Raw genomic sequence first — 26,801 nt, 5'->3', positions numbered from 1 at the left:
AGGAGCTACCTAGGTTTGCTTGGTGTCTTTACTTTGAAGAAAATGTCTTTTATTACTTATTTTAGTACAACACATTAAAATCAAATATCTCCTGTAGCAAAACGATTCAAGTCCCTGGAACTCAAATAATTTTCTAATAAAAAATGCATGAGACAAATAAATGCACTTTATGTTCCACAAGAAAAGGCAGTTTCAACAGGCTAATGCTCAGAGAAAATTCATTTTATCAACCAGCCATTTCATTCTCTGGTGCTGTTACAAGCTCCCCGTGGTTGCTAAGCAACCATAATTCATCGTACCTTTTAATGGATACTCTGCTACTGCTGAGAACATTAAGGTGAAGAGAATAAATGCCTTGGGTGAATCTTGAAATCTTTCATTATGCATGTCATTCTATTTCTGTAATGCTATAATGCTGAAATGTTTCTGTGGCAGGAAACTGAGTTGTGGTAATTGCATATTCCACTCATATATGTTTTGTAAGCAGAGCAGCACGTACTTGTCTAAAATGAGCTATTTCTAACATGATCGAAATTGGACTTTTCTACTTCTAAAGGTAGTAAATAAATCTGAGGGGAAAAGAAAAAAGAATGAGTCTGGAGTAAAATGTCTTGAAATTTTCAGCAAGAGTGACAAAATCCTATGGCACAAATTGAAAGTAATCAAACAATCTTGATTGTAACGCACAGTAGTATGTGAATATACGGTACACAATTGAAAATGCAAAGAAATACCATGAAGAAAGCATATATCCTGTGCAGTTTCCATCTTTTTAAAACACATGGCGTTCAAAGACAGATACATGAGTGCTAGATCAGGCATCTCTCTCAGTATTATTAAAACAAACTTTAGGTTTCAGCTGAATGTAAATGTCCAATATTATGTACATTTGCCACCTTGTTGTTTCAGGCCTTTTCCCCTCTTGAGAAATACTTCCTTATACCAGCCAAAGTGGTTCTAGCATGAATACAATTTCACAATTATGTCTGTATTTTTCAAATAAATAATAAAGATATTAGAAGGTAAGACAGAGTGCTTAGATGATGGATAGTGTAGTGATGGATAGCACTACAAAACCCTAGGATGGATCTGTTTCTTTGGGATCAACCTGCAATCTGATTTAATTTCAGATAATTATCCTGATCATCTTCTCTTTCACACCTGCATACACCAGGAGATGTGCTCTTAAAAAGCCACTATATGCAGGTCAGATGTATTAGTTTTTCCTTCTTTTGAACATTAGACTCAGGTATAAGTTTCATTTATTTCAGAAAAAATACAAGTAACCTTGGAGAGAATCTGGTTACATTTTTTTTTTTCAATGTACCTCTTAACATCACTTTCTTATTTACATGTGTGGGCTTGTGATTGTCATAAGTTCTCTTCCTCAGCCATTTACAGCACTCCCTTACCAGAGGCTGGTGATCTCAATCTCATCTTGAAGCTGCATGGGCAGTAATCCTGTGTTGTGCAGGGAGGACCAATTAGAGAACCCTTAGAGCCCTGTTTCTTTTGATGTTGGAAAGGAACAGCAAAGTCAACCCTTTTGCTTATCCTGTCTGTTGTTGAGGTGCAATTCAAAATTTCCTTTGCTAATCAGCTATATTTTTCCTTGACTACTGAACTTCTGAGTATTTTGGAAATACAATTATTTAATCACATGGCATGAAGTTGGAAGACCTCTATCTCTGACAAACCTTTTGAAAGCTGTTCCTCAGAAAAGTGATCTGGAGGGAAAAGCAGGGGAAGATGTTGCATATAGGCACACAAATGAAGAGAAAAAACTGATGGGAATGCAGTATGGAGTTAGAGCCTTTGCATCAATCTACTTTACAGTGATTGTACCTGTTGAAAAGTAGGAAAAAGTTAAGAGGTTCCAAGGCAAGAATAATGCAAAGCTAAAATAAATGCATAACATGTCAAAGCAAATTATTTCTTTCAATTTTTTCTTCTTCTCACATATTCATACAACTTCACATTCCACCAAAAGAAAGTATACTTGACTTTTCTTCCCCCTTTTTTCTTCTCCTTCCCTCCTTATTTTTTCCTTTGTCTATTACTAGTGACAACAACCAAGAATGTACGTTTTATAACTGCCTGATTATTTTCCAGTAAGGAAAATGTTGACTTTCCTCAAACCACTGATGTTCCCTCCAAAAATGTACACCAAAGTAAAATGAGCAGTAGCTTCGTCCCCTGATTTTCAAAGACTTTCATCCTTTGCTGATGCAAATCACTCACTCCCTTTGCTCCAAACATTTGCTATGCACAGTTTCATTAGTGGAGTCTGCATGCACCTGAAGAACGGCTCAAAAATTGTGTCTCCTAATGATTCTTCTTGCTCTTTTCAACTTCTTAGAGGGTGATGATCCCAGAGAAAAGTTACCTGAAAAAGTCTTAGAAGGTAGAACACTCCTCACTTCATATTCTCCTACTTAGTTTATCAAAACTATGAGAACAAATAGTGGAACAAGATGGAGGAACAAAATGGGACTAACAGATGTAGAATCATGGTGGCCATGCTTCAAAGATTTCCTGAAAAACATTTTTTTATGTTTCTTGGAATCACAGATTACATCTAGAGAAAGACAGGGGGAAACCCAAGGCTTTATGTCACCCTAAATTGGAGTAATGTCGGAGGTGCAGCAATATAATGAATGCTACCTATACATTTCAAAAGCCATATTACTTTCCCTTGAAACATTTCATTGTCAATTAGATACATGTTTACAGTTGATCCAAACTACAATTCCTAGAGTTAAGACAATTTATGCTTAGGTAATTCCACATCTCCTCTGGTGCAAATCCGCTTTGGCCAATGTCATGCAGTTTTAATAAGGGTAAAAAACAGTTTTAAGCTTCATTGTGAAGTAAAAAAAAAAGGATACTTAATATCATGTATCAAAGTAGGAAGAGAACAGCAAACTGAGACCTTACCACTGGAAGGTCACAACCAATAACGTTTCTGCAAATGGAAATGGGTTGCAGAAGCATCAGATGCAAATTACTGTTTGCTGGAGAATTTCAATAGAGTTCTACGTCACACTATAAAATGTTTAATTGTAACCCCATTTTAATAACACTATCTGATTAAATGAAAAGACGCCTTGCTGATTGCAATTACGATCTGTCAAACTGCATATTTATTTACAGTTTGGTTTCCTAACACCATAAGATAAAAAAAGGAAACTCTATTCAGCTTGTCAGCAAACTATAATTATTGTGTATCCTTCTGTCAGTTTCTGCATAAAACTTTTGGTTCTAAAATGGATCTAATTATAACTACATCAACATTTTTATAAATGCTTGCTTTTCCTTCTTTCCCCATTCCTTCCTCCCTACCTCCCTTCCTCCTTCCCTATCAGTCGCAAAATCAGGAGTAAAAACATCTTCTAAGTAAGTAACATTCACTTCTCTGTTTTATCTTTTCTATCTTATTCAATGTAAATATTATTTATGGCAGTGCACCTTCCTAGCACTGCACTCAAGCAAAGCCATGGGATTAGGACTCTATTGGGTTTTTCTGCTTTGGCATTAATATCTTGAATATCAGCTGAAAAACTCTTTCAAAGTATATCATGTAGCTCATCTTCTACAAAGTCTATTTATTGTAATTTATAACCTTTCACAAGAAATAATTTGCCAGACAAACAAGAAACGAGTCCAAATGTCTGAACACTAGTGTATGTATCAACCAGTTACAGAAATTACATCTCAAAGAAACGTCTATTAAATCATCCAACTCATCTCTCAGCCAGTACAGGATTTTCCCATTTGTGCATGTTCCAGTGCTTTAACACTACCTGGCAGGCTATTCGGATGCCATTACAAGGTTTTTTTCCCAACCTTCACCTGTTGCTTATTTTTATACCATTTCTTGCAGTGACATTCCTTAAGTATCATAAACATCTATTCCTTCAGCCTAACTTTCTAAGTAATGGATGATGATAAATAAATATAATATTTAAAATATGCACATAAACATAAAATAACACACTATAGCAGAACCTTCAAGAAGAGTTATTTTGCTCAGTGTAGTTTATGGGCTAATACAGTCTGGATTGTAATTATATGCTAATAAGATTTGGGAAAAGCTGATTATTCTTCTACTGTTTCTTAAATGGTCAAATCAGCTATGAACCAAAACAGTCTGAGTTAATATACATTCTCTTGATTATTTATTTCCTAGCTGTTCCATCAACATCTATTACCTATCATACATTCTTGATATACATTTAATAAATATAAATATATACACCTATATATAAGCTATATATATAAAACCCCAGACAATTGAAAAGATTAAATCGTCTTCCTTAATCTCCACTGTGTGCTGGGTTTTATGTACACAATGGTGAATTTTTAAGGGTGAAGACCTGTATCCAGAGCTTGCCTGAGGAGTCTAGATGAATTCTCTAAAATGTAAGTTAGAGAAACATCTGTCAGAAATGACAAACCTATGGAGTATCCTGCTTACAGGGAGATGACCTTTTAAAATCCTCCCTTGGATTGCATTAAGGGAGGGATGTTACAGTTCCCTCTGGACCAACTTCCATAATTTGGTAAGTAACATAACATTAAGGTTGCACTGAGCCAGGATCCAAGAGGTTCAGTTTACTCATGAAACTTTTCTCTGTAACAGAGCTTTGCTATACTGCCTTTAATTATATGATAATCAAAACAATAAAAATTGTTTCAAAACAGCACATTAGATTATAGTTCTTCTCTTCAGTTTTGTTACAGCTTGCACTAGTTTTCCATATGCTACAATGAAAACCATTTCAGAATTATGATGACAGAGGGTGGATCATTATTGACAAACAATTTTGTTGACACATCGTTAATCTGACATAATCTAAAATCTAAGTTCTTGCAATTTATGAACAAATGAAAGCATCTATTATAGGGCTAGCTCTGTTTCTGTTGAAACCCTGGGAAAGCCCCTGCTAGAGCAGGACAGGATCAACGTTAGGCCAGAGCATTTCTGAAATTCCCACCGAGGTTTTCAGTCAGTCACAGAGCTCCTAAAATGTAGTTCAGAGGCAGAGGCCACAAACAATGAAGTTAGTGCAACAATATCAGCCTCAATTAAAATTACACAGGCCCAGCTCTGGGCAGTGAACTTCCCTGTTGTGAGTTTTCCCCTACCTGCATTCACGAAAGCTGATGACAAGTGAGAAGAAACATGTGTGCTATGGAACTGGTCTGTAGGGCCTGGGACTGGGAGTCTGGGGCAGTGGAGCATCATGCTCTGTGGTTAAACAGATACTTCAATGCTCTCTAGAGCTGACTGCATTTCAAGGACAATCAAAACAACCCTTGCATCTTTTCCATGGCTCATAAGTTTGCAGTATCACTTCCAGGTTGCTTCAGAGCTTAAATGTCTCAGCTACCATTATATGCATTATAAGTGACCTTAAAACACTTTCATGACACCACAATAACTTTATATTATATATGTAACACATGGCAGTTAATTCCTGCCTTTATTACATTTGAGGACATCTGCTAGTCCTAATATTGAAAGTTGACTCTCACCACAGTTCATGTTACTGACCATCAGACAGGAAATCAGCTCCTTGTAATATTTTCATCATTATGGGTCCCAGTATGTAAGGTCATCTTCTCCCTCTTCCTTTAAGATCTGTTTCTTTCAGCTTTTTTTAGCTTGGGACTCATCTGTCTTTGTAGATCGTGAATTACATACTACTGGCTTTTTAGTAAAGTAAATGTTTTTCTATCCTACAATATAGTACTTGACAAATAGGAGGGACTGATATTGCAAGCACCTCTTTGTACCGTGTACATTATCTTCTTAGCTAATTAGTGACTGCAAAGCACTTCAAGACCGCTGCAGAAGAACACAGAGTGCCACTAGCATAATTTTTCAAATGCTGGGGGGGGGGTTAGTTGTTTTCTTTTGTTTTCTTTTCTTTTCAAAAAATAACTTTTAAAAGTTTTGCCAGTGGTTACTTTACACTGTATACTTTTAGTCAGGCAACTTAAGCTGCACTTAATATCCAGATCAGGACTAAGCCTATTGCACTGAACACTTTTTATGCTACTTCATAAGAAAGGAGAGTGTAATAAAATTCATTAAACTGAGATGCCACACTTGAGTATTAGAGCATATGTAGGAAACTGAAGCTTAGTTACTGAGTTAATTTCTGAAATTCTTTATGTGTGAATGAAGGTAAACTTAAAGTGTATTAGAATGAAGTCCCATCTTGAAATAAAAAAGCGATGCATTCTCATCAAGGGCCTGATCCTGTAAATACTCCATGTACAGGGCTTTTTTTGTTAAAGGACAATCTAATTTCAATTTTTTTTTTTTTCAGTTTAGATCATTATTATAAGGATGAAGTGAAGGCACCTGTAGCTCAATATTATTACTGTCAGGAAGCCTAAGTATGGAGTAGCTTCATCTTGTTATCCATTAGGTATGCCAAGTCTCACTTTAAGAAACTAGGCTTCTTCCTTTGTTAATTAGCAAAAGTACCTATTTTTAAAGTTACTGTCAGACACTGCAACCTCAGTTATGACCCAGTGATTTGGTAAAAAATTTACACTATGCAGCTATGTGTAGTATGTTAATTAAACCTGTTGCATCTACTTCAATAATTTGGCTCTAGTTTTACTCTCTGTTTAACAACGTGGATCCACAATTTGGGAAGAAGGGGGATACTACAGATGCTACATCCTGTCTTTTACATTCCCTTTCCAGCAGAGGGCTTCAGTGATTAACAGTGTGAACATACATATATATGTACATATACATATATATGTTCATATATCTCTAGGTATGTGTATCCAGGTATATATGTATATGTATGTATGTACTCTGAGCACTGCAGTCTGCATCAGCTCCAGGTCAGGGCAGGCACACAGAGTGCCACATCACCACCTGTAACATCTAATTTGTTTCTTTTCTGTCCCTGCACGTTGGTTGAAATAGGAATGTTGGGTACACCCTGATAATACATAAGATAAACTATAATTCCTTTGTTTACCTGACTTGAGACGAAAAGAGTTCATTTTTGTGATTTGGTAGCTGAAAGATATGCACAAGCATCCCTTAGAGGTGTTCCTCACTCCATAATGCTTCTTGCTGCCACTACATACATCAAATCCTTTTTTGTAACTGCATCCATCCATGGTATGCACAGAAAATGAATTAAGGACATTAATTTTCATACCTGTATTGTTCTAATATAGAGGCAACAGCATGTATAACATGGTGAAAGTGCAGCTCAGCCGTGTGTGAGTGAGGTTACAGAGATCCTAAGTTGCATGCATGTGGCTGAAGTACAGTGTCACACAAGGAGTGGAGGTTAAGGATGTACATGCTGCTCCCAAGGAATCCCAACATGGTGTTTACATAGCATTTCTGTATACAGATTTTGTATACATGAAGGGGAGGTGAGAGGGGGGAACAGAGAGGCAAACACCAGTCTAAAATGAATCTTAATGTTATTGAAAGGATCAGGGAGGAATACACATCCTTACACTTTAAGCATTTCTTAATTGCCTTGTGAAAGAAAGGGGATAAAAATAAGAAAGTAATTAGGTTTTAATTCTGATTATTTCTCCAAATCTCAAAATACTACCAAGTAGAATTTTTTTCTTCCCTTCCTCCTGAAAAAAGTCACTAGTAAACTCAAATGATGATACTTTAAGCTCTGCAAAAACAATTAAAACAGATAAAAAAACCTTTGAGGGTATTAATTGGACCATTCAAATTCCTTCAACTCACAAAAATCAAGAAACTCAAGAAAGTGGTTTTTTTCCCAAAATAAATAAAAAATTTTGCTAAACATCTATGACTCTACACATGCAAGACTTGACAAGGAGAATTCACACACTGTTCTATCAGGTTGACACCAGCATGAAGTTCTGGGTTGCTCGTGTCCCAGCATTCAGCACAGTCATGCAGCACAGCTGAACTTCCAGCATTTACATGGCACCTAGACAATGCATAATGGGACTGGTTTCATCCATGCAAGGTATCTTTCTATTCCTGAACAAAATGGGATGAGATGATGAATGCAGTACAAATCCACGAAGGATGTGCAGTCTTCTCAGCTGCTTTTGAGTTTCGAGGAATGCAAATGTATGCATTTAAATGATGAAACAGGTGGAAGTAGAGGCTACTCCACCTGATCCACAAAACTCTCCCTTTCTGCACTGCGGGCGCTTCTCCTTTCTTTTTGTCTTCACAAAAGCATGTTCACAGTTTTTGAGACAGACATTTCACTTCTATTCCATCTACAGGACTTAGATCACTAAGTTGTTTTTTTTGCCAAAGTCTGAGTCTTCAGAAACATTTCATTATCGTTCTGTTCTCGACAACTACATGCAATGTTAAAAGCAGCAGATTAAAGTCAACAATCTCTGCTGCTGAAACCTCTGAATTTCTGACATTTTCTGAGAGTTATGTTTTCTCTATTTGCATACTCTATTATCTGTTTTGTTTGACACTTGCAGCTACGATGCTGCTTATGTATTAATCACTCCTGTGAGTATTTCACATGTGAGGTGTTGTATAATCTACCACCCACAACTGAAGGCTTCCTCTCTGCACCACATTCATCATGTCTTAGCCTCTGCCTATCAGGTTAAAGTCTAAAAAACTGTAATTAATACAACTATACTTATATCTTTTTCTTACTTTTTTTTTTCCAGAGCAAAGCTGAGGTCTGGGTGGAGGAAACAGGTTTGAGATGTACTTTGAGGCCCCCACCTGCTCTCGCAGCACTTGCCCTGTGTCCATGAGCAGAGCAGGGCTGCCCCAGCCCTGGACACTGTTCAGAGAAACCAACTCCACAACAACTGCTCAGCACATCCCAGCTGGCTGCACGGCACCCCCGGCCTCCCCTGCTGTGTGGCAAGGCCTTGGTAGCAGGAGGCCTCTGTGAGAAGCTTCTAGAAACTTTCACCATGCCCAGTGGAGCCAATGCCAGTTGACTCCAACACAGACTCTCACTGCCAACCTCATCTCCTCGGATGGTAAGATTGACGGGGAGATAGACAACAGGTTAGCAAAGGCATATAGTGCTTTCGGAAAGCTTCATAAAAGAGTTTGGCAAAATAAACACCTGAAGAAAAGTACAAAGATCAGTGTTTACAGAGCCATAGTGCTGTCTACTCTTTTATACGGATCTGAATCACGGGTCATCTACCGCCACCACCTGCGTCTCCTAGAACGCTTCCATCAACGCTGCCTCCGTACAATCCTAAACATCCACTGGTCAGATTATGTGACCAATACATCTGTTCTTGAACAAGCAGCAGTCACAAGTATTGAGGCCATGCTACTGAGAACACAGCTGCGCTGGGCAGGGCACGTCTCCAGGATGAAGGACCACCACCTCCCTAAGATCTTGCTTTATGGTGAACTTGCCACTGGCTGCCGCAAGAGAGGAGCCCCGAAGTAAAGATACAAGGACTTCCTGAAACAACATCTCAGCCTCGGCCATATTGACCACCATAACTGGTCTATTCTGGCCTCCAGTCAGGAGGTCTGGAGACACACTATCTATAACACTGCTGATGCCTTTGAGAAAGCACGCAGGATCACCCTTGAGGAGAAAAGACAACGCAGAAAGAATCGAGCCTTGCAGAATATACCATCTAAGGAGTCTTTCTGCTGTGCCTTTTGCAACCGGACATGCCTATCTTGTATTGGCCTTTTTAGCCACCAACGTGCGTGCAACATACGTGGGTAGAGCCCTTCCCAAATCTTCCTTCGCGAAGCCTAGCCATGATGACTTTCTTATGTAGCAAATAAATTCCTATCAGACAATGGGTAATCACCGTGAAAAAAGTTCACCAAAGAATTTTCTATAGAAGGCCGTTTTAAAAAAAAAAAAAAAGCCACCTTATTTCTTCTTGAAATTATACTGAAGTGTTTTCCTACTGAATTTGTGAAATATGTGAGCCACACAGAGTCTCAAAACCCACATTCAAATAAGCAGAATGCTGTTTTTCCTAACTGACAGTAAATCAACAGCTTCAGTGGCAATTTTAAAAATGAGAACCAGAATTATTCTAAAAAGAGTTCTGGTCATTTGTGTACAAATATTTTCCTACAGTAATGTACAAATATTTACTTGCTCTATCTTTAAGGCAAGTTCTTAATACTTAGAGACTAAAAGTATAACTTTACCAGATAATACTATAAGAACAGAAAAAGAGCAAAGTTCATGAAAAAGTGTGGCCATAAATACTTTGACAACAATTCTTGTCCTGGCTGACCTAAAAAAGGTGGAGTCCATAATAGCCTGCACCCACAGGATGCTTTTTCCACTCTGCTGGTGTTCTCTTGCACGGGAAAAACTGCAGAGGTGCTACCAGCAATTTTATCCCTTCCATGAATGCACAGACTGATGTTTACTGCTGAGAACCACCCAGGGACAATGTAACCCATGGGATGGTCCTGGTCCCCCTGCTGTAGTGTGGGGTCTATTAGTGCAGTCCCAGATAGAGCACATCTTTTTTGAGAGATGCCCCATTTCAATTCAGTCCTCAGGTACAGAGACCCAAACACCTCCCATAGTACATTAGCTAAATGGCATACCTCTATCACTGTTAAAAATGCACACTTTGTTTCCAGTCTGATTTTATACAGCTGTAATTTCTAGACATCAGATGTTTTTTGTAGCACAGTGAAAAGCCTTCTAGTAGCAGATATGCAATATTCAGGTATTTATAGAACCTTGATCAAATTACATCTTAATCAGCTCCTCTACATATCCTTTCTGTTGCCTTTCTGATGACAAAAGACTGTAGCAGACATCAGAAGAAAGAAAAGATAAACATGATGTCCCAGAGCCCTTGATGGAATAAATCATCATAATTTTACTGGAGACAATAAAGTTATGCTGATTGACATCAGCTGATTTGATTGTGTATCCCCATAGTTAGGCTGTTTGACAAAACATACGTTAACTACTTTCCAAACAAGGCTTATTTCTGTGGAAAAATCCAGCTTGTAAAATATGGTGGGTTTTTTTTGTTCTTGGTTGCTTGGGTTTTTTAAGGAAAAGAAAGACATCCTGCAAGAATACAAAGTTGCTTAATAAGAGGAAAAAAAAATCCTTTAACACAAGATGTTACATGACCTTAGCTTTATGATTTGGTGGTTCTGATGGCAATAACTCACTGCAATAAAATTTGGGGTAGCAGCAGGTCTGTGTAGCATAACAGTAAATTTTGATGTAAACTGAAGACCAGAGCCTGGTAATGAGGCACAAATGCGGAGTATTCACCAGAGACAAAAAGTATCTGCTACCACTGGCATGCAATACAAGCTAGAAAAAAGTATCCAAACATGACTCGAATCTCCACACTTAGGTTAGAAGATAAAAATATTTTTTTGTGTTATGAAAGTTATTTTGTTATGTTATCTTGTTCATCAGAAAAAAAGTTTTTGTTTGACTCCGTAGTTTGCATTAACGCTTAAAGGTGCAAAAAAAAAAACAACTGTATAGGTCAGCCTCCAGATGAGTCATGAATACTGAATTTAAACTAAAATGTATGAAACTAGTAAAACAACATCTCTTAAATATGTCCCAGGTACAACAACAACAATCTCCTGTATTGGATTTATTAGCAACTGTCCTGTGAATAAGAAATACTAGCTTCATTCTACCTGAGATGAAAAAATGAAAAAAAAAAAGTAGCTGTTTGCTTTCTTTTCTGCTATACAGTGCCACATTTTGTTTAAGATATTACTCTCTCATGGGTCTCATATCTAAAAAATATAATTCATGAAAAAGTATAATGTAATTGTCCAGGCTTTGATGAATTGGGGCATAATGTTAAATAATTATTCATTGCCTTTATTCTTCTGTCAAAGTGTGCAAAAAAAAAAAAAAGCGGCTTTTTATTGCCTTTTTTTATATAAGGACATGGGCCTTTGTGACACGCATTTTATTTTAAACTAATGCTTCTATTATTCCACATCTGAATAATTATAGCTGACATCATCTACTCTTCTGTGTCCTAGAAGATCTTTAGCTCTAGTCCACTGTTACATATTTTATGCATTACATGAAATAAAATACCTCAAGATTTTGAAAATATTTATTTTAAAAACAGCAATGAAATTGTCTGTAATCACATTTTCTGCTCTGCTTTGAAAGCAGCATTATTCAATATGCCAGTGGTCTTTTTCATAAGAGCTACATATTAGAAATTCATGCTGCTCTAATATATCTGAATTCCTTCATGTACTGCACTCCCTATAGACCTAAAGAAACACTTTTGCTTCAGTTTCATATGTCCTGCACATTACCTACTGATGTGGTGGTTGTCAAAACAGTTGTACAGTAGCCTTTGAATTCAAAGTGTGCCTTGACTGTATTCTAAAAATGACAATAAACCTAAGTATATACATTATGTTGGCTTTTGTTGGTAGCACAAGTAGAGCATTTGGGAAATAAACCTCCTGATTTTATTGTCTTTTAACATCTTTTCCACGTTAGACTTCAAACCCAGAAATCTGAAGTGTTTCAAGAAACTGAAATCTCTTTTATTTCTTTCTTGTAAATTTTCTTTAGTATAACACCATGAGCCACATTTTCAAAAAGATCAGCACATGATTACAAATGAAAGCATTCCAAAAATAGGGGCTTTTTTTTTTTTCTTCTCTCTATGTAAAAACAGCACTGTAATTTTTAACCCTGGTTTCTTGGGGAAAAAAGCAATCATCTGTAGGGTATACTAAAGAAGCTGAAATGTCTATAATTTTTTTTATAAATTGAACACACAGAAAACATCATTTTATAGAACACATCCAAAAGCATTTTTACAGATAAACACACATTCTCATAGAGATATTATATACACGCATTTGTTTGCAAATGTTAGAAGGGTATTTCTTGCAGTCCTTGGAAATATTTTTTGGATATTTCAGAAAAGCTCATGTCAACAGAGAAGGGCTGGCAGGTCAAGCCCCAGCTGGAACTGAACCAAACCCACACAGGGTTACCTTCAACTGTAGGAAACCAGGAAGGGACCCTATTACATTATATAGAAACAAACGTGTATTGCATCATTTTCACTAAACAAACAGCTCTATCTTTATCAAATTGGATCCAATTAAGAAGCAGGACTAGCAGTCATGTTCATTTTGAAGGAGGACTTTAGAGAGCTCCCATGCTGGGGCTGGACCATGTGTTCATATCACTGTGCCTCACATTCTGCACATATTCTGTAGGCTTCTGAACCCCTGATACCCAGATATAAAGAGCATCTAAAGAAATCTGTATGGGACAGCACAGTATAAATTAGTGTGCATGTGCATGTCTGTATATGTCTGTACGTCACCTAAGAAGAAAACAGCAATACACAAACACAGAAGTAAATATATGAACTGACAGCAGAATAATGAGAAGGAGAGACTTTAGAGGTTTTGTTGTTCATTTTTTTTTTAAAGTAGTGGGGATGCAATAGAAAGTTGAATCAACCAAAAAAACTGCAAAGAAGACTAATTCCAATTTTAAGTATCAGACACAGTCAACGGGAATGAGAAATTTTCATCTCCCAGCATTGTAAAATTTTTCACAAAGAATTCCTGCAGTGTAAAAAAAAATCTGTAAGAAGCTGATCTCTAATACAAATTCACTGAGCTGATAGTGGGCTCTTATTGTGTGTGTTTAAGAAGTTCCACAGAGGAGAATTCTTACAGAGCTTGGGGTAAATCCTGCAATCCTTACTCAAAGGGATTTCATCTGCATCTTAGAGGGAGTGTTGCACAGTATGAAACCAGGACTTCTAATGTGGTTAGATTCGAAGGGGTTTTAGGAAAGAAATATCCTCAATTTTCAATCTATCCAAAAATCACAGAAATCTTTGTCTGAAAACACCTGGTAGTTGAGATGAAAGAAAAAGGCTACACTCAGTGTACGAAGTATTTTTCCAACATTTCTGAAATGAGTTTCCTTTCTCTCATTTGGCTAGCATTAATTAACTCTTTGCCTATTAAAAACACAAACTGAAAAACACTCACTAGTTCTAACACAGATTAAAAAGAAGGTATTATTACTAAAATACCAACATGGGTTAAAAACTGGCTAAAAGGAAGGATTTGAAAGTAAAGAAAAAAATAACCAAATTCAATCACAGGCACATTGCACTGCAGCTGATTTTGTCCCAACATAAGTAAAATTTGCTGAAGATGTGAAATTAATTAGGGATAGAGATCAGCCAACAGGCTCATTTCTAAGAATAATTTTTCTAAAAATACTCAGTAGTGCCCTGAAAAATAAAGTGAGACACATGGTTTCCAAATACACTATCAGTATTTGATATATCAGAAATTATACGGAATGAAGGGTTTAGATAGATTGGAGAAACTTATGCATTATATTCTATATGAGGCAATATAAGAGAGATTTAGGCAAGTACATGTTAAATGGATCAGAGTTTGATAAGACAGTAAAAAGGAAACTTAGAGATGAGTAATAGCATGAGAAAAGAGTCATATTGAAGAAAAAAATGTAAAATTTTCTGGATTATAAAGAAAAGCTTCAAAGCTAAGTAAAGAATGATGACTCTACAAAACCCTCTGTCTTTCTTCATCTATGGAAAGCCAAAAGAACTATGAAGTCATTCTATTTACTGAAGAAGTCATTGAATTCACTGAAGACTTAAATTGTTAAATTATTTTCCTCAAGTTAATTTATCTCAAGTTATCAAATTCAAATCAGATGAACCATACTGCCAAACAGTGTTTGAATGTACAAAATTGCGGTTAAACATCCTACCAGTTGTTACTAACATGAGATGTAGCTTAATCCCCTTCACAGACAAGCCAGCTTGAGTTAAAACTATTGCTAGGTAAGAGGCCCTCCTGTGTGCAAAGGGCATGCAAGTAGGGATAACAGTTGACTTAGCCCATGATACTTCATGCATCATGCTTTATTTATTGAACAAATCCTCAGAAATTACTGACAGAATTTAGCACATATTTTCTTGACATCAGATTTTCATTTTTTCTGATCTTCACTAAGTCCCAATAGCAAAATCACCTAGTCATATTATTATTCTTTTTTGTATTTGCCCTTAATGCAATAATTCACTGTGATGATCTACAAATGCTCAAGTCCGTTGTCGAGAGCTTGTTGCAAGAGGTTAATGTGGAACATCATAGCTTAAAAGAATGCATAGTTTTGAGTCATGGTTATGGCTTAAAAGAGGTCAATTCAATGAAATACTGTCTGTTGACTGGAGTGTCAACTATTTCTCTTACTTTTTCAAGTAATTTCATAGCTCTAATTCTCAGAACCCTATGCAAGATTTCGCTCATGCTCTCTAATGCATGCCATCAGCTTTGTAGATACACAAATAAAATTCAGAATCCTTCCACAGAGCATATTTGTATGTCTTTATGAAGATCTGCTTCTCCCCCACTCCTCCCATTATTGAATATAACCCTGGGGTCAGATTGTGACCTCAAACACAAAGCGCGCAACATCCTAGTAAATCAATAACAACTAAGCATCACATAAGAAGCCACGACTAGTTCCCCCTGCAGTACAGCTTGTTGGACATCCTCAGAGGGAATGCAGAGCTCCTCAAAATCAAGGCAGCCTTATTTTAATTAAGTTGCAATGAAGCTCTGTGACAATGCAGATTTTTGTTCTGAACTGTTTTCCAGCTACCATGGCCCCTGGCTCTAGGGCTTTTAGTCTGAGGGGCTGACGGGGAGCTGAGCCTAGATTTTTCAGTCCCAAAACTTCCACGTGCTGCCTCAGCTCCCAGGTTCACAGGACTGATTTACATTTTTTAGATAAAGTGGTGCAGATCTAGCAAGCTGGAAGCCTAAACAGCCTCAGTCTCTAAGCGAAGAACCTCCCAGCTGGGACACGGGGCCCTAAGCCTTTGATCCTCTGGTGAGAAGCCCAGACTCTTTATCTCTAGGAACAGGAGATTCTTAACTTAGGCTGTTGGGATCTGCAGCTCCTGGGCAGTCCATCTAGTCCTTTAAGTGCAGTGAGACCCACACAGTGTCAGGCTCCATCCTCTTCCATGGGATTTTTAATTCTTTGGCTTAGAATTGTACATCAATGTGAAATAATCTTGTCTGGAGCTGCTATGCAAAAAGTATACTAATTATTTGTAGAGCCCACTTGAAAATGTAACATGTAAAGTAGTAGCTCTGCAGTTGTTGTAAGCAATTTAACATTCAAAGAAGTGATTTATAATATCAGGCTTCCCAAGATTACAACCATAATGACTATCTGACAGACTTTATAAGCAAGTCATCCAGTCATTTCAATTGGATTCTGGCTGGCTAAGGACCGGGAACTGTAAAAAGGCTATAAGATTTGGCCTAGAATCAGAAATAACATTTGCTGTTTTCCAAAAGTGCAGTAAACAAGAAAGGAGATATTAAATTTTTGTACATCTCTCAGCACATGCAAATGAGAATGGAAAGAGCCTCGTTAGACAAACATAGAACAACAGCCATCTGGATCCAAACCCTGCTCCAGTAGAAGTCAGAGCCTTGAGCCTCTTTTTGTCATTATTTACAACACTGTACCACAGGAGCACTTCTGCGCAAGGCAGCAAAGGTTAATGTCCTGGCTTTGAGGAACTCCGCTGTAAATCCCCCCCCGACCTCTGCTGGGAGGAGGATTTGACATAGGGAGTGCAATGTAACAAAGTCAGGGGAGCTCGCTCCAAAACTTGAGTGCTGCAGGAGTTGGCCCCCTCAAAGGATTTCGAACAGGTCTGTATTTCCACAATTTTGCAACTTAAAGAAGAACAGAAGGGAAAGACTAAAAATGCTTACCACAGAGAGAGAATTTGAAAGCAGTGTCCCATCTTGGCCAAGCATGTTGGAAACTGTAATTTCAGGTAGATCCATGTTTTGTGGGTGGAATGGAAGGAGGCCATTGTGGTTCATGGGATGACACAGAGAGTGGTACCCAGACTCTATCTCATTCAAGTGCACCAGGGAGTGGTCAGGCAATGATGGAGGAGTTATAGGAGGTATGTTAAAATCTTCACTTTCAAGACTTGGGCCAGGAAAAGACTGGAAAAAAACCAAAAAATGGAAAGTTCTATGAAAATCATACGAGCACTGGTCAATAATAAAAATAATAATAATAAAATTCACACAAAACAAACAAAAAGAGATCAACTCACACACTTCTAAGCATTTACAATTCAACAAAAAGAATATTTTAAAAACCCATATATTATAGCAGTGAAGTTTCACCATTATGTACGGAAGAAGAATTGCCTCTAAGGCATAAGAATCTTTGATACTTTCATAGCTTCCATTAGAAATAATTTTTTTTAAAGAAGGTGAACTCCAACAGATTTCAAGGGTCCGATTAAAATTTTCCAAGAGTGTTCATCTAGCTGAATACCTTTTTCATGGGAATTGTGGAAAAGGTAATGCAATTTATAAAATTAATATTGGCAAAAAATTCATAAAGTCATAAGACTCCCTGCTACTCAGACCAATAATCATACAGTGAAGAAAGATACCTCTTTTATGCTTACAGGAGTACCATGCATTCATTCTGCTACAAAGAAAAAACCCCAGTAGATACTTAGTATGAATATACTTCGTGTTTATAAAAATATATTTATGCTGTCTAAAAAAGTCTGGTTTTTTCTATCTTACTATATAAACTCAATTATTCACACATTCTGTCAGTAATCTAAATTAGTTACTCTACAAAGCAACTGTATAGTCTTCTGTTGTTTTTTGCCATTAAGTCATCTAACTCAATATGATCCAAGGAAAAGCCACAGGCAAAGTCAGAGTAATGCACCAATGTGGATAATTGCTATTATTTATCTACGGTCTTTGTACAGCAGGTAGGCTCATTTGGGGGAGAGGGGTGGGTATGCTCATATTTCTCAAAAGAAAAAGGTGAGCATAGCTAGATACATGATCCAAATGAAGAGTTAAAGGGATCAGTTGCAGTGGTTCAACCTGAAAACCCGCTCTGCTTTTGTGAGAATAGCCAACTCCTTTGTAAAGTGATCAGTCTTTGCACATCCCATGCCCACAGTCAGGGTTTGTAGCACAGAGACTAATTCCACCCTTTATGCCCCTCTGCAGCACAGCAGCCATGCTCTGAGCACTGCTTTTGCTAATTCTGGAAATGTAAGGATTTAAATACATGCTGCTCCTGAAAAGTATCATCAGGAAGAATGAATATGAGGGCACAATTTCAAAGAGCAACTATTGGAAGAAAATGTTTTCCCCAATATGAGTTTCCAAATGGAGGACAGTATGGTGTATGAATTCATGCAGAAGGACAAGGGAAGAATCAATGCTCAATTACAAACAAAGGGGTTTTTCATTAGTCATCATAGTAATATCCTGCTGATGCCTCAGGTCACTCTCCTTTGTATGAGCATGTATATATAAACTTAAATCAGACAAAGAAGAAAGGGCGTTACATGTTTTCAACGAGCTGCTGAATGCAGAAAAACCTACTCTAATGCACATTGCCATGCTTTTGGTTGCTTTGCTTGTTTCCCGACAACCAAGTATCTTAGCATGAAATAGAGCAGGAAGGCTAGACTGCAAAGACCAAAGTAAAATCCCAAAGAATGAAAACAGAACAGGGAGAGGAAAAGGTTTGACAGTGATATCATAATTATTATATGTGAGGACTTTGATTCTACCCATGCTTTCCAGATGTGTTTCTCACTTCCAGCACAGGAGTTTGCTCTGCCCTTGCCCCTGCTATCTCCTTAATGGGAAACTGGTGTGAGTCTACTGACCTTTGTAATTTGCATTTGCCCCTGCTCTTAGAAGCCATGATGCAACCATCAGTTGAAACATCTCCAAGGGGAAATATAGTAAAAATAGACTCTCACTAAATGGAGAGAAGACTTAAACATGGCAAAGAGAACATGTCACATTTACTCAATAACAATGTGTAAGCTTTGCAAAACCAAATAAAAGTATTAAAATGTATACACTAACTATTTGCTAATTACTATTATATAAAATCCATGATGAAGAGAAAGGTGTCTAAAGTAAGCTTAAGGTCTAATACCACAATAACGAAGCAGAGAGGAACAGCAATGAAAGAAGGGTTAACATTCATAGTGTTCTCCTGGACCAGCACTATCCCACACATGTACACTTAGATTTGGTATCTGTAATTCTGGTGAGCTTGGATCCACATAGCCTACAGCAACCAGGAGGGATTCATGATCTATGAAAAGAGGATATTTATGTTCAACAGTGTCTCTTCTACTGTCCCAAAAGTCTGATGGCCTCAAAAGAGTTTTCTCTCTCATGATTTTGTAGGTACAAAGAAGTGTTAACATCTGTTTTCTCAATATCTCACTGTCCTGGGAGACTTACATTCACCACTAAAAGCAAATATTCCTAAACCAAATATTGACAGGCTGGGTGTGCCTACACATTAATATGGGAGGCATTTAGCAAATCTGCTTATTTGTACACCTCTTTTGCATGCCACATATGGATAGACCATGTTTTACTTTTGATTTGTTGTGTTTCAAATGTCTTTAATTAGTAATACTTCAAAAATGGAGGAAGCAATTGAACTGCCAGTAGCACATTAGCTTTACTTATTAAAATGGAAGCATAAAACATTAGCAGCATAAAACTCCGCAGTCCAAGTTGTGCCATGTGTAAGTATATATATGTTATATATATTAAAAAGGATAAGCATTTTAAATGGTTGCTCTCTAATTAATTACTAAAAAAACCCCACACCTTGGTTGTTGTTTGTGAACCAGTTACAGTGTATTTCATTCCACATCACCTACAATATCACTGTCCACTATACTTAAATAAGTAGTGGGATTAGAATAGCAAAAGCAATAATAACACACCAAACAACATATAACTCAAGTGCTAGTACTTCCTAAGATTTTTTTTTATTATTTTTTTTAAGACATAAACTATTGCACTATTTCAATAAAGCTAGGGAGAATTCGAGCTATATGACACTGGTATGGACAGATATTTGAAAGCATCTGCAGAGTACTCTATTCACTTTACATTTTCAGCCAATTTGATATTTACATACTTAGTATGTGTGCATGTAACACATACAGACATAACTTCCTCAGGGAAATTCCTTCAACAGTGATTTGCCAGTACTCCAGTTTGTCTTGTCCAGTAGCATGACTCAGATGCTTGTAATGGCTTGGCACCCCGGCATATTAAAACCCAAAATTCCTAAATACATTTGCAGCAAACCCAACATATCCCAGAAAAAAGGCTGTTGCAATTGTGCCTGGAGGAAAGGAGTGAGGAATGGAACTCCTTGTTGCCGGGAGATTTAAACTTGCAAGATTTAAATTCCGAGCGCAAGCGACCCAGAGCGTGGTGTGACAATTTGCGTGGCAGTTTGCGTAGGCAGTGCGAGCAGGAAGGGCACAGCCACCCTCCCAGCTCTCTCTGGTGGGTTGTGAGGTAGGTGTGCCTGTGGGTATTTTTTTAAATTTTTTTTTCCCTGCAACTCAACTCGACCCAGCAATGGTTTCTGAACGAGTGAAAGCCGCTGCTGCTGTTCTCAGGGGGAGTGTGCTAACCCAGGCAGAACCCCCAGGAAGAGCTCAAGGAAGAAGTGGAGAGGCTAAGAAGTATTAGGGAGAGTGAAAGGGAAATAGGCTGTGGATCTGTACCCTTTCGACCCCAAAAGAAGTCCAGCAGGAGATGGTGAAGCCCTGCCCCTCCTGCCATCAGGCAGAGGGAGCAAACCAAGTAGATGGGCGGGAATAGAAACAGGTCCCCAGTCAAATAGGAAAAGGAATCCCCTCCTGATCCCCATCACCTCCCATGGTTCCCTTAAAGAACAGGTACGAGGCCCTGGACCCAGAGAGTCAGGTAGAGGGCAGTCAAGAAGAATATCTGTCTGGAGGGTCTCCCGGTTGCACCCCGTCTACAGACAGATTAAAACAACAGCTATAAAGAAAAACATAAGAGTAGTTGTTGTAGGCAACTACCTTCTGAGAGGAACTGAAGGCCCTATATGTTGACCAGAGCCATTCCACAGGGAAGTCTGATGCCTTTCCAGGGCCTGGGTGAGGCATATTAGTAGGAGACTCCCTGAGCTAATCCAGCCCTCTGATTATTATCACACTGGTGGTCCAGGCTGGCAGTGATGACATTTATGAAAGAGGTACCAGGTTAATTAAAAAGGACTTCAAGGTGTTGGGTCAATTAGTTAATGGGACAGGAGTACAGGTGGTATTCGCCTCAGTTCCTGCAGTAGCAGGGATGAATGAAGAGAGGAGTAGGAAAACCCATCTTATCAATAGGTGGCTAAAGGATTGGTGCCGCCAGCAGAATCTTGGTTTTTTCAACCATGAGGCAAATTCTATGGTACCAAGCCTATTAGAATCAGATGGGCTTCATTTATCTAGCAAGGGCAAAAGGACTCTAGCCCATAAGTTGTTGGGGGTGATCAGGAGGGCTTTAAACTAGGTTTGAAGTGGGAAGGGGTTGAAACCAGGCTCTCCAGAGATGAGCCTAAGGGTGGAAAGCCAGAGTTAGAAGTGAAATCAGCAGCCCAGCTGAAATGCATGTACAGCAATGCACACAGCATGGGTAACAAACAAGAGGAGCTGGAAGGCATTTTGCAGTAGAAAAACTATGATGTAGTCACCGTCATGGAAACGTGGTGGGATGACTCACATGACTGGAGTGCTGCCATAGATGGCTACAAGCTCTTCAGAAGGGATAGGCAAGGTAGGAGAGGTGGAGGGGTGGCTCTGTATGTTAGAGAGTCTCTTGACTCTGTAGAACTTGAAGTCAGTAACAATAAGGTTGAGTGCCTGAGGATCAGAATCAAGGGAAAGGCCAACAAGGCTTACATCCTGGTAGGAGTCTCTTATAGACCACCCAACCAGGATGATGAGGGTGATGAATTATTCTACAAGCAGCTGGTGGATGTCTCAAAATTGCCAGCCCTTGTTCTTGTGGGCGACTTTAACCTGTCAAATGTCTGCTGGAAACTCAACACAGTGGAAAAGAGGCAGTCTAGGAGATTCCTAGAGCGTATAGAAGATAATTTCCTGCTCCAGCTGGTAAATGAGCCTACCGGGGTGGGGCCCCTGCTAGACTTGCTGTTCACAAACAGAGAGGGTCTGGTGGGAGATGTGGTGGTCGGAGGCTGTCTGCGGCAGTGTCCATGAAATAATAGAGTTTTCAATACTCAGGGATGCAAAAAGGGCCATCTGTTTCTGCAGGGCAGATTTCGGCCTACTGAGAAGACTGGTTCAGAGGGTACCTTGGGAACACCCCTTGAAAACAAAGGGGTCCAGGAGGGATGGAGATGCTTCAAGAAGGAAGTCTTGAACACACAGGAGCAGGCTGTCCCAGTGTACTGAAAGGCGAGCCGGCGGGGAAGACAGCCAGCCTGGCTGAACAGAGAGATTTTGAAGGAAATTAGGAGAAAAAAGAGAGCTTACCGACTATAGAAAAAATGGCTGGCTACTCATGAAGAGTTTAGGAATATAGTTAGGTCATGTAGAAAGAAAATTAGAGAGACAAAGGCACACTTTGAACTCAATCTAGCCTCTTCTGTTAGGGATAACAAGAAGTGCTTCTACAAATAAGCAAGGAAGGGCAAGGAAAACCTCCATCCTTCGTTGGACATGGGGGGAACATAGTCACCAAAGATGAGGAAAAGGATGAGGTACTTAACACCTTCTTTGCCTCAGTTTTCAACAGTAAGACAGGTTGTCCTCAGGATAACTGGCCTCCAGAGCTGGTAGACAGAGACAGGAAGCCAAATAGCCCCCCTATAATCCACGAGGGAACAGTTAGTGACCTGCTGCGCCACTTGGATCCTCACAAGTCTATGGGACCAGATGGGATCCACCCCAGGGTGATGAGGGAGCTGGCGGAAGAGCTCGCCAAGCCACTTTCCATCATCTACCAACAGTCCTGGCTCACTGGGGAGGTCCCAGATGATTGGAAGTTGGCGAATGTTGTGCTGATCCCCAAAAAGGGCTGCAAGGAGGACCCGGGAAACTCCAGGCCTGTCAGCCTGACCTCAGTGTCTGGCAAGGTTATGGAGCAGATCATCCTGGCTCACTGGGGAGGTCCCATATGACTGGAAGTTGGCAAATATCACCCCAATCCATAAAAAAGGCTGCAAGGCTGACCCGGGTAACTACAGGCCAGTCAGCCTGACCTCGGTGCCTGGCAGAGTTATGGAGCGGATTATCCTGTGTGAAATCACACAGCAGCTACAGGATGGACAAGGGATCAGACCCAGCCAACATGGGTTTAGGAGGGGCAGATCCTGTTTGACCAACCTGATCTCCTTTTACGATCAGGTGACCCACCTGGTGGATGAGGGGAAGGCTGTGGATGTGGTCTATCTGGACTTCAGCAAAGCCTTTGACACTGTCTCCCATAGCATACTCCTGGAAAAGCTGGCAGCCCACGGCTTGGACAGGGGCACTCTGTGCTGGGTCAGGAACTGACTGGAGGGCCGGGCCCAGAGAGTGGTGGTGAACAGAGCTGCATCCAGTTGGCGGCCGGTCACCAGTGGTGTTCCCCAGGGGTCAGTGCTGGGCCCAGTCCTTTTTAACATCTTTATCGATGATTTAGATGAGGGGATTGAGTCCATCATCAGCAAATTTGCAGATGACACCAAGTTGGGAGGGAGTGTCGACCTGCTGGAAGGCAGGAGGGCTCTGCAGAGGGATCTGGATAGACTGGAGAGATGGGCTAACTCCAGTGGAATGAAGTTCAACAAGGCCAAGTGCTGGGTCCTGCACTTTGGCCACAACAACCCCCTGCAGTGCTACAGGCTGGGCACAGAGTGGCTGGAGAGCAGCCAGGCGGAAAGGGACTTGGGGGTGCTGATCGACAGGAGGCTGAACATGAGCCAGCAGTGTGCCCAGGTGGCCAAGAAGGCCAATGGCATCCTGGCCTGCATCAGGAACTGTGTGGCCAGCAGGTCCAGGGAAGTGATCCTTCCCCTGTACTCTGCATTGGTGAGGCCACGCCTTGAGTATTGTGTTCAGCTCTGGGCCCCTCAGTTCAGGAAGGATATTGAGGTGCTGGAGTGGGTCCAGAGAAGAGCAACGAGGCTGGTGAAGGGACTTGAGCACAAGTCCTACGAGGAGAGGCTGAGGGAGCTGGGGTTGTTTAGTCTGGAGAAGAGAAGGCTTAGAGGCGACTTCATCACTCTCTTCAACTACCTGAAGGGAGGTTATAGCCAGGCGGGGGTTGGTCTCTTCTCCCGGGCAACCAACAACAGGACAAGGGGACATGGGCTCAAGCTCTGCCAGGGGAGGTTTAGGTTAGATGTTAGGAATAAATTCTTTACAGAGAGGGTTATCAGGCATTGGAATGGCCTACCCAGAGAGGTGGTGGATTCACCATCCCTGGAGGTTTTTAAAAAGAGATTGGACGTGGCCCTTAGTGCCATGATATAGTAATTGGAGTTGGATCAGGGGTTGGACTTGATGATCTTGGAGGTCTTTTCCAACCCAACCTATTCTAAGATTCTATGATTCTATGATCCTAAGTGCCATCACACAACAGCTGCAGGACGGACAAGGGATCAGGCCCAGCCAACACGGGTTTAGGAAGGGCAGGTCCTGTCTGACCAACCTGATCTCCTTTTATGATCAGGTGACCCACCTGGTGGATGAGGGGAAGGCTGTGGATGTGGTCTATCTGGACTTCAGCAAAGCCTTTGACACCATCTCCCACAGCATACTCCTGAAAAAGCTGGCAGCCCACAGCTTGGACAGGGGCACTCTGTGCTGGGTTAGGAACTGACTGGAGGGCCGGGCCCAGAGAGTGGTGGTGAACGGTGCTGCATCCAGTTGGCGGCCAGTCACTAGTGGTGTCCCCCAGGGATCGGTGTTGGGCCCAGTCCTGTTTAATATCTTTATTGATGATCTGGATGAGGGCCTTGAGTGTACCATTAGCAAATTTGCAGATTACACTAAATTGGGGGAGAGTGTTGATCTGCTGGAAGGCAGGAGGGCTCTTCAGAGGGACCTGGACAAGCTGGAGATATGGTCTGATTCCAACAGGATGAGGTTCAACAAGGCCAAGTGCCGGGTCCTCCACTTTGGTCACAATGACCCCATGCAGCGCTACAGGCTGGGCACAGAGTGGTTGGAGAGCAGCCAGACAGAAAGGGACCTGGGAGTTTGGATTGACAGGAAGCTGAACATGAGCCAGCAGTGTGCCCAAGTGGCCAAGAAGGCCAACGGCATCCTGGCCTGTATCAGGAACAGTGTGGCCAGCAGGTCCAAGGATGTGATTCTTCCACTGTACTCAGAGCTGGTGAGGCCACACCTTGAGTACTGTGTCCAGTTCTGGGCCCCTCAGTTCAGGAAGGATGTTGAGGTGCTGGAGCAGGTCCAGAGAAGAGCAATGAGGCTGGTGAAGGGACTGGAGCACAAGTCCTATGAGGAGAGGCTGAGGGAGCTGGGGTTGTTTAGCCTGGAGAAGAGGAGGCTCAGGGGAGACCTCATCACTCTCTACAACTCCCTGAAAGGAGGTTGTAACCAGGTGGGCGTCAGTCTCTTTTCCCAGGCAACTATCAATAGGACAAGAGAACACGGTCTCAAGCTCTGCCATCAAAAGCATTAGGGATATTAGGGATACTCCCTGTATCCAATTACAATTCATAAGTACAGCTCATATATATTCATAATAAGTAGTGGCCTGTAGCTTCGGCTCTGTTATGTTTTTCTTGGTGATGGGGAGCAAGGTTAGGGTCTTTCCACCCACTCCAAGGATTTTTCCTTTATAGTTGGTTTTACTGTCAGCAGAACTTTCTCTATTCAGAAAGACATGGAATAGCTCCTTTTTATTCTACTGGTCACATAAACATTAGCAAGTTCACCTTTTCACTTTTGAATAAATAGGAGAGAAAAACCCCTGTAGCCGTAGATGCTTTATTTCCTTTTCCACAGAGCTGCTAGGAACACTGCCAATGGTTTCACTTTCATCTCATGACTGTGGGAGTGGATGAGGTGTTTCTCAGCTCTTCAGTTTAGGGGAACTTCCTGGACATTTATTACATTCCAGAGAGAAAGCCCTCTGCAAATTAACACCACTAAGCCAACTGCACAGCACTGAACAGACAATGCTTTAATTTTTTTTGTTATAAAGAGTATTTTCATTACTATATTTACTCTAAACAGATTTCAGTGTATTTCAGATGAAAACTACACAGTGGGAATCTCAGAACTCAGCATCCTTAAATTTGAGTTATCTATAGACATAAAGCTTTATGAATTATGCATTATGAATGTTTCCAAATCTAAAGGACAATATGCTATGTTTCTGGCTAAATATTAGTGACATTTCTGCTTCAAATGATAAAAACTTCATAAAACAGATGACTGAGATGCCCGCTCTGAGATCAAGAGACTTCATTATCTATACGCTACTTTAGCCTTTAATTTTATGAGAAAAGCTTGCCAGAATAAGGCGATACAAACACTTAACCCTGATTCACTGTCCAATCCAAGACCAAGATTTTGTTCCTGAACAATGACCTTATTGGTCCTCTTCCATTTACCTTTTATGCCTCTCAGCCTGGCCAAATCCAGCAACAAGCTATAGAAGGGGGAGAAAAACTGGGAGGTGGAGGGGAAGTGTATGTCCAAAGTCAGTTCTTTGGCAACACGTTACTCAAATTAGGGCTATGCATCCTCCTGTGCTAATAACACAAACACAAAAAAAATCTAGCATTTATTTTTGAGAATACTCATCAGAAAAATAAGGGAAATGCTTTCAGGAAATACTTAAATATTCTACAGTGGTGACTGCATATGGGCCAGCAAAATTAATTATG

At 40.1% G+C, this 26,801-nt stretch overlaps 1 protein-coding gene across 3 annotated transcripts in view; it reads right to left on the bottom strand.

The window, feature by feature from the left end:
• TOX (thymocyte selection associated high mobility group box) overlaps positions 1-26,801 on the bottom strand; it is a 224,327-nt gene that overhangs the window by 72,274 nt on the left and 125,252 nt on the right. For all 3 annotated transcript variants that reach the window (XM_027707691.1, XM_027707632.1, XM_027707768.1), the window contains exon 3: positions 16,799-17,041. In XM_027707691.1, the coding sequence (XP_027563492.1) occupies positions 16,799-17,041 (243 nt within the window). The remainder of the gene's footprint in view (positions 1-16,798; positions 17,042-26,801) is intronic.

Source organism: Neopelma chrysocephalum, unplaced genomic scaffold (genome assembly GCF_003984885.1).
Source record: "Neopelma chrysocephalum unplaced genomic scaffold, ASM398488v2 Primary Assembly neopelma1_22, whole genome shotgun sequence".
In the NCBI taxonomy this organism is placed as follows: Eukaryota; Metazoa; Chordata; class Aves; order Passeriformes; family Pipridae; genus Neopelma; species Neopelma chrysocephalum.
The sequence above is the reverse complement of the archived record's forward strand: the minus strand, read 5'-3'. Positions and strand labels throughout refer to the sequence as shown.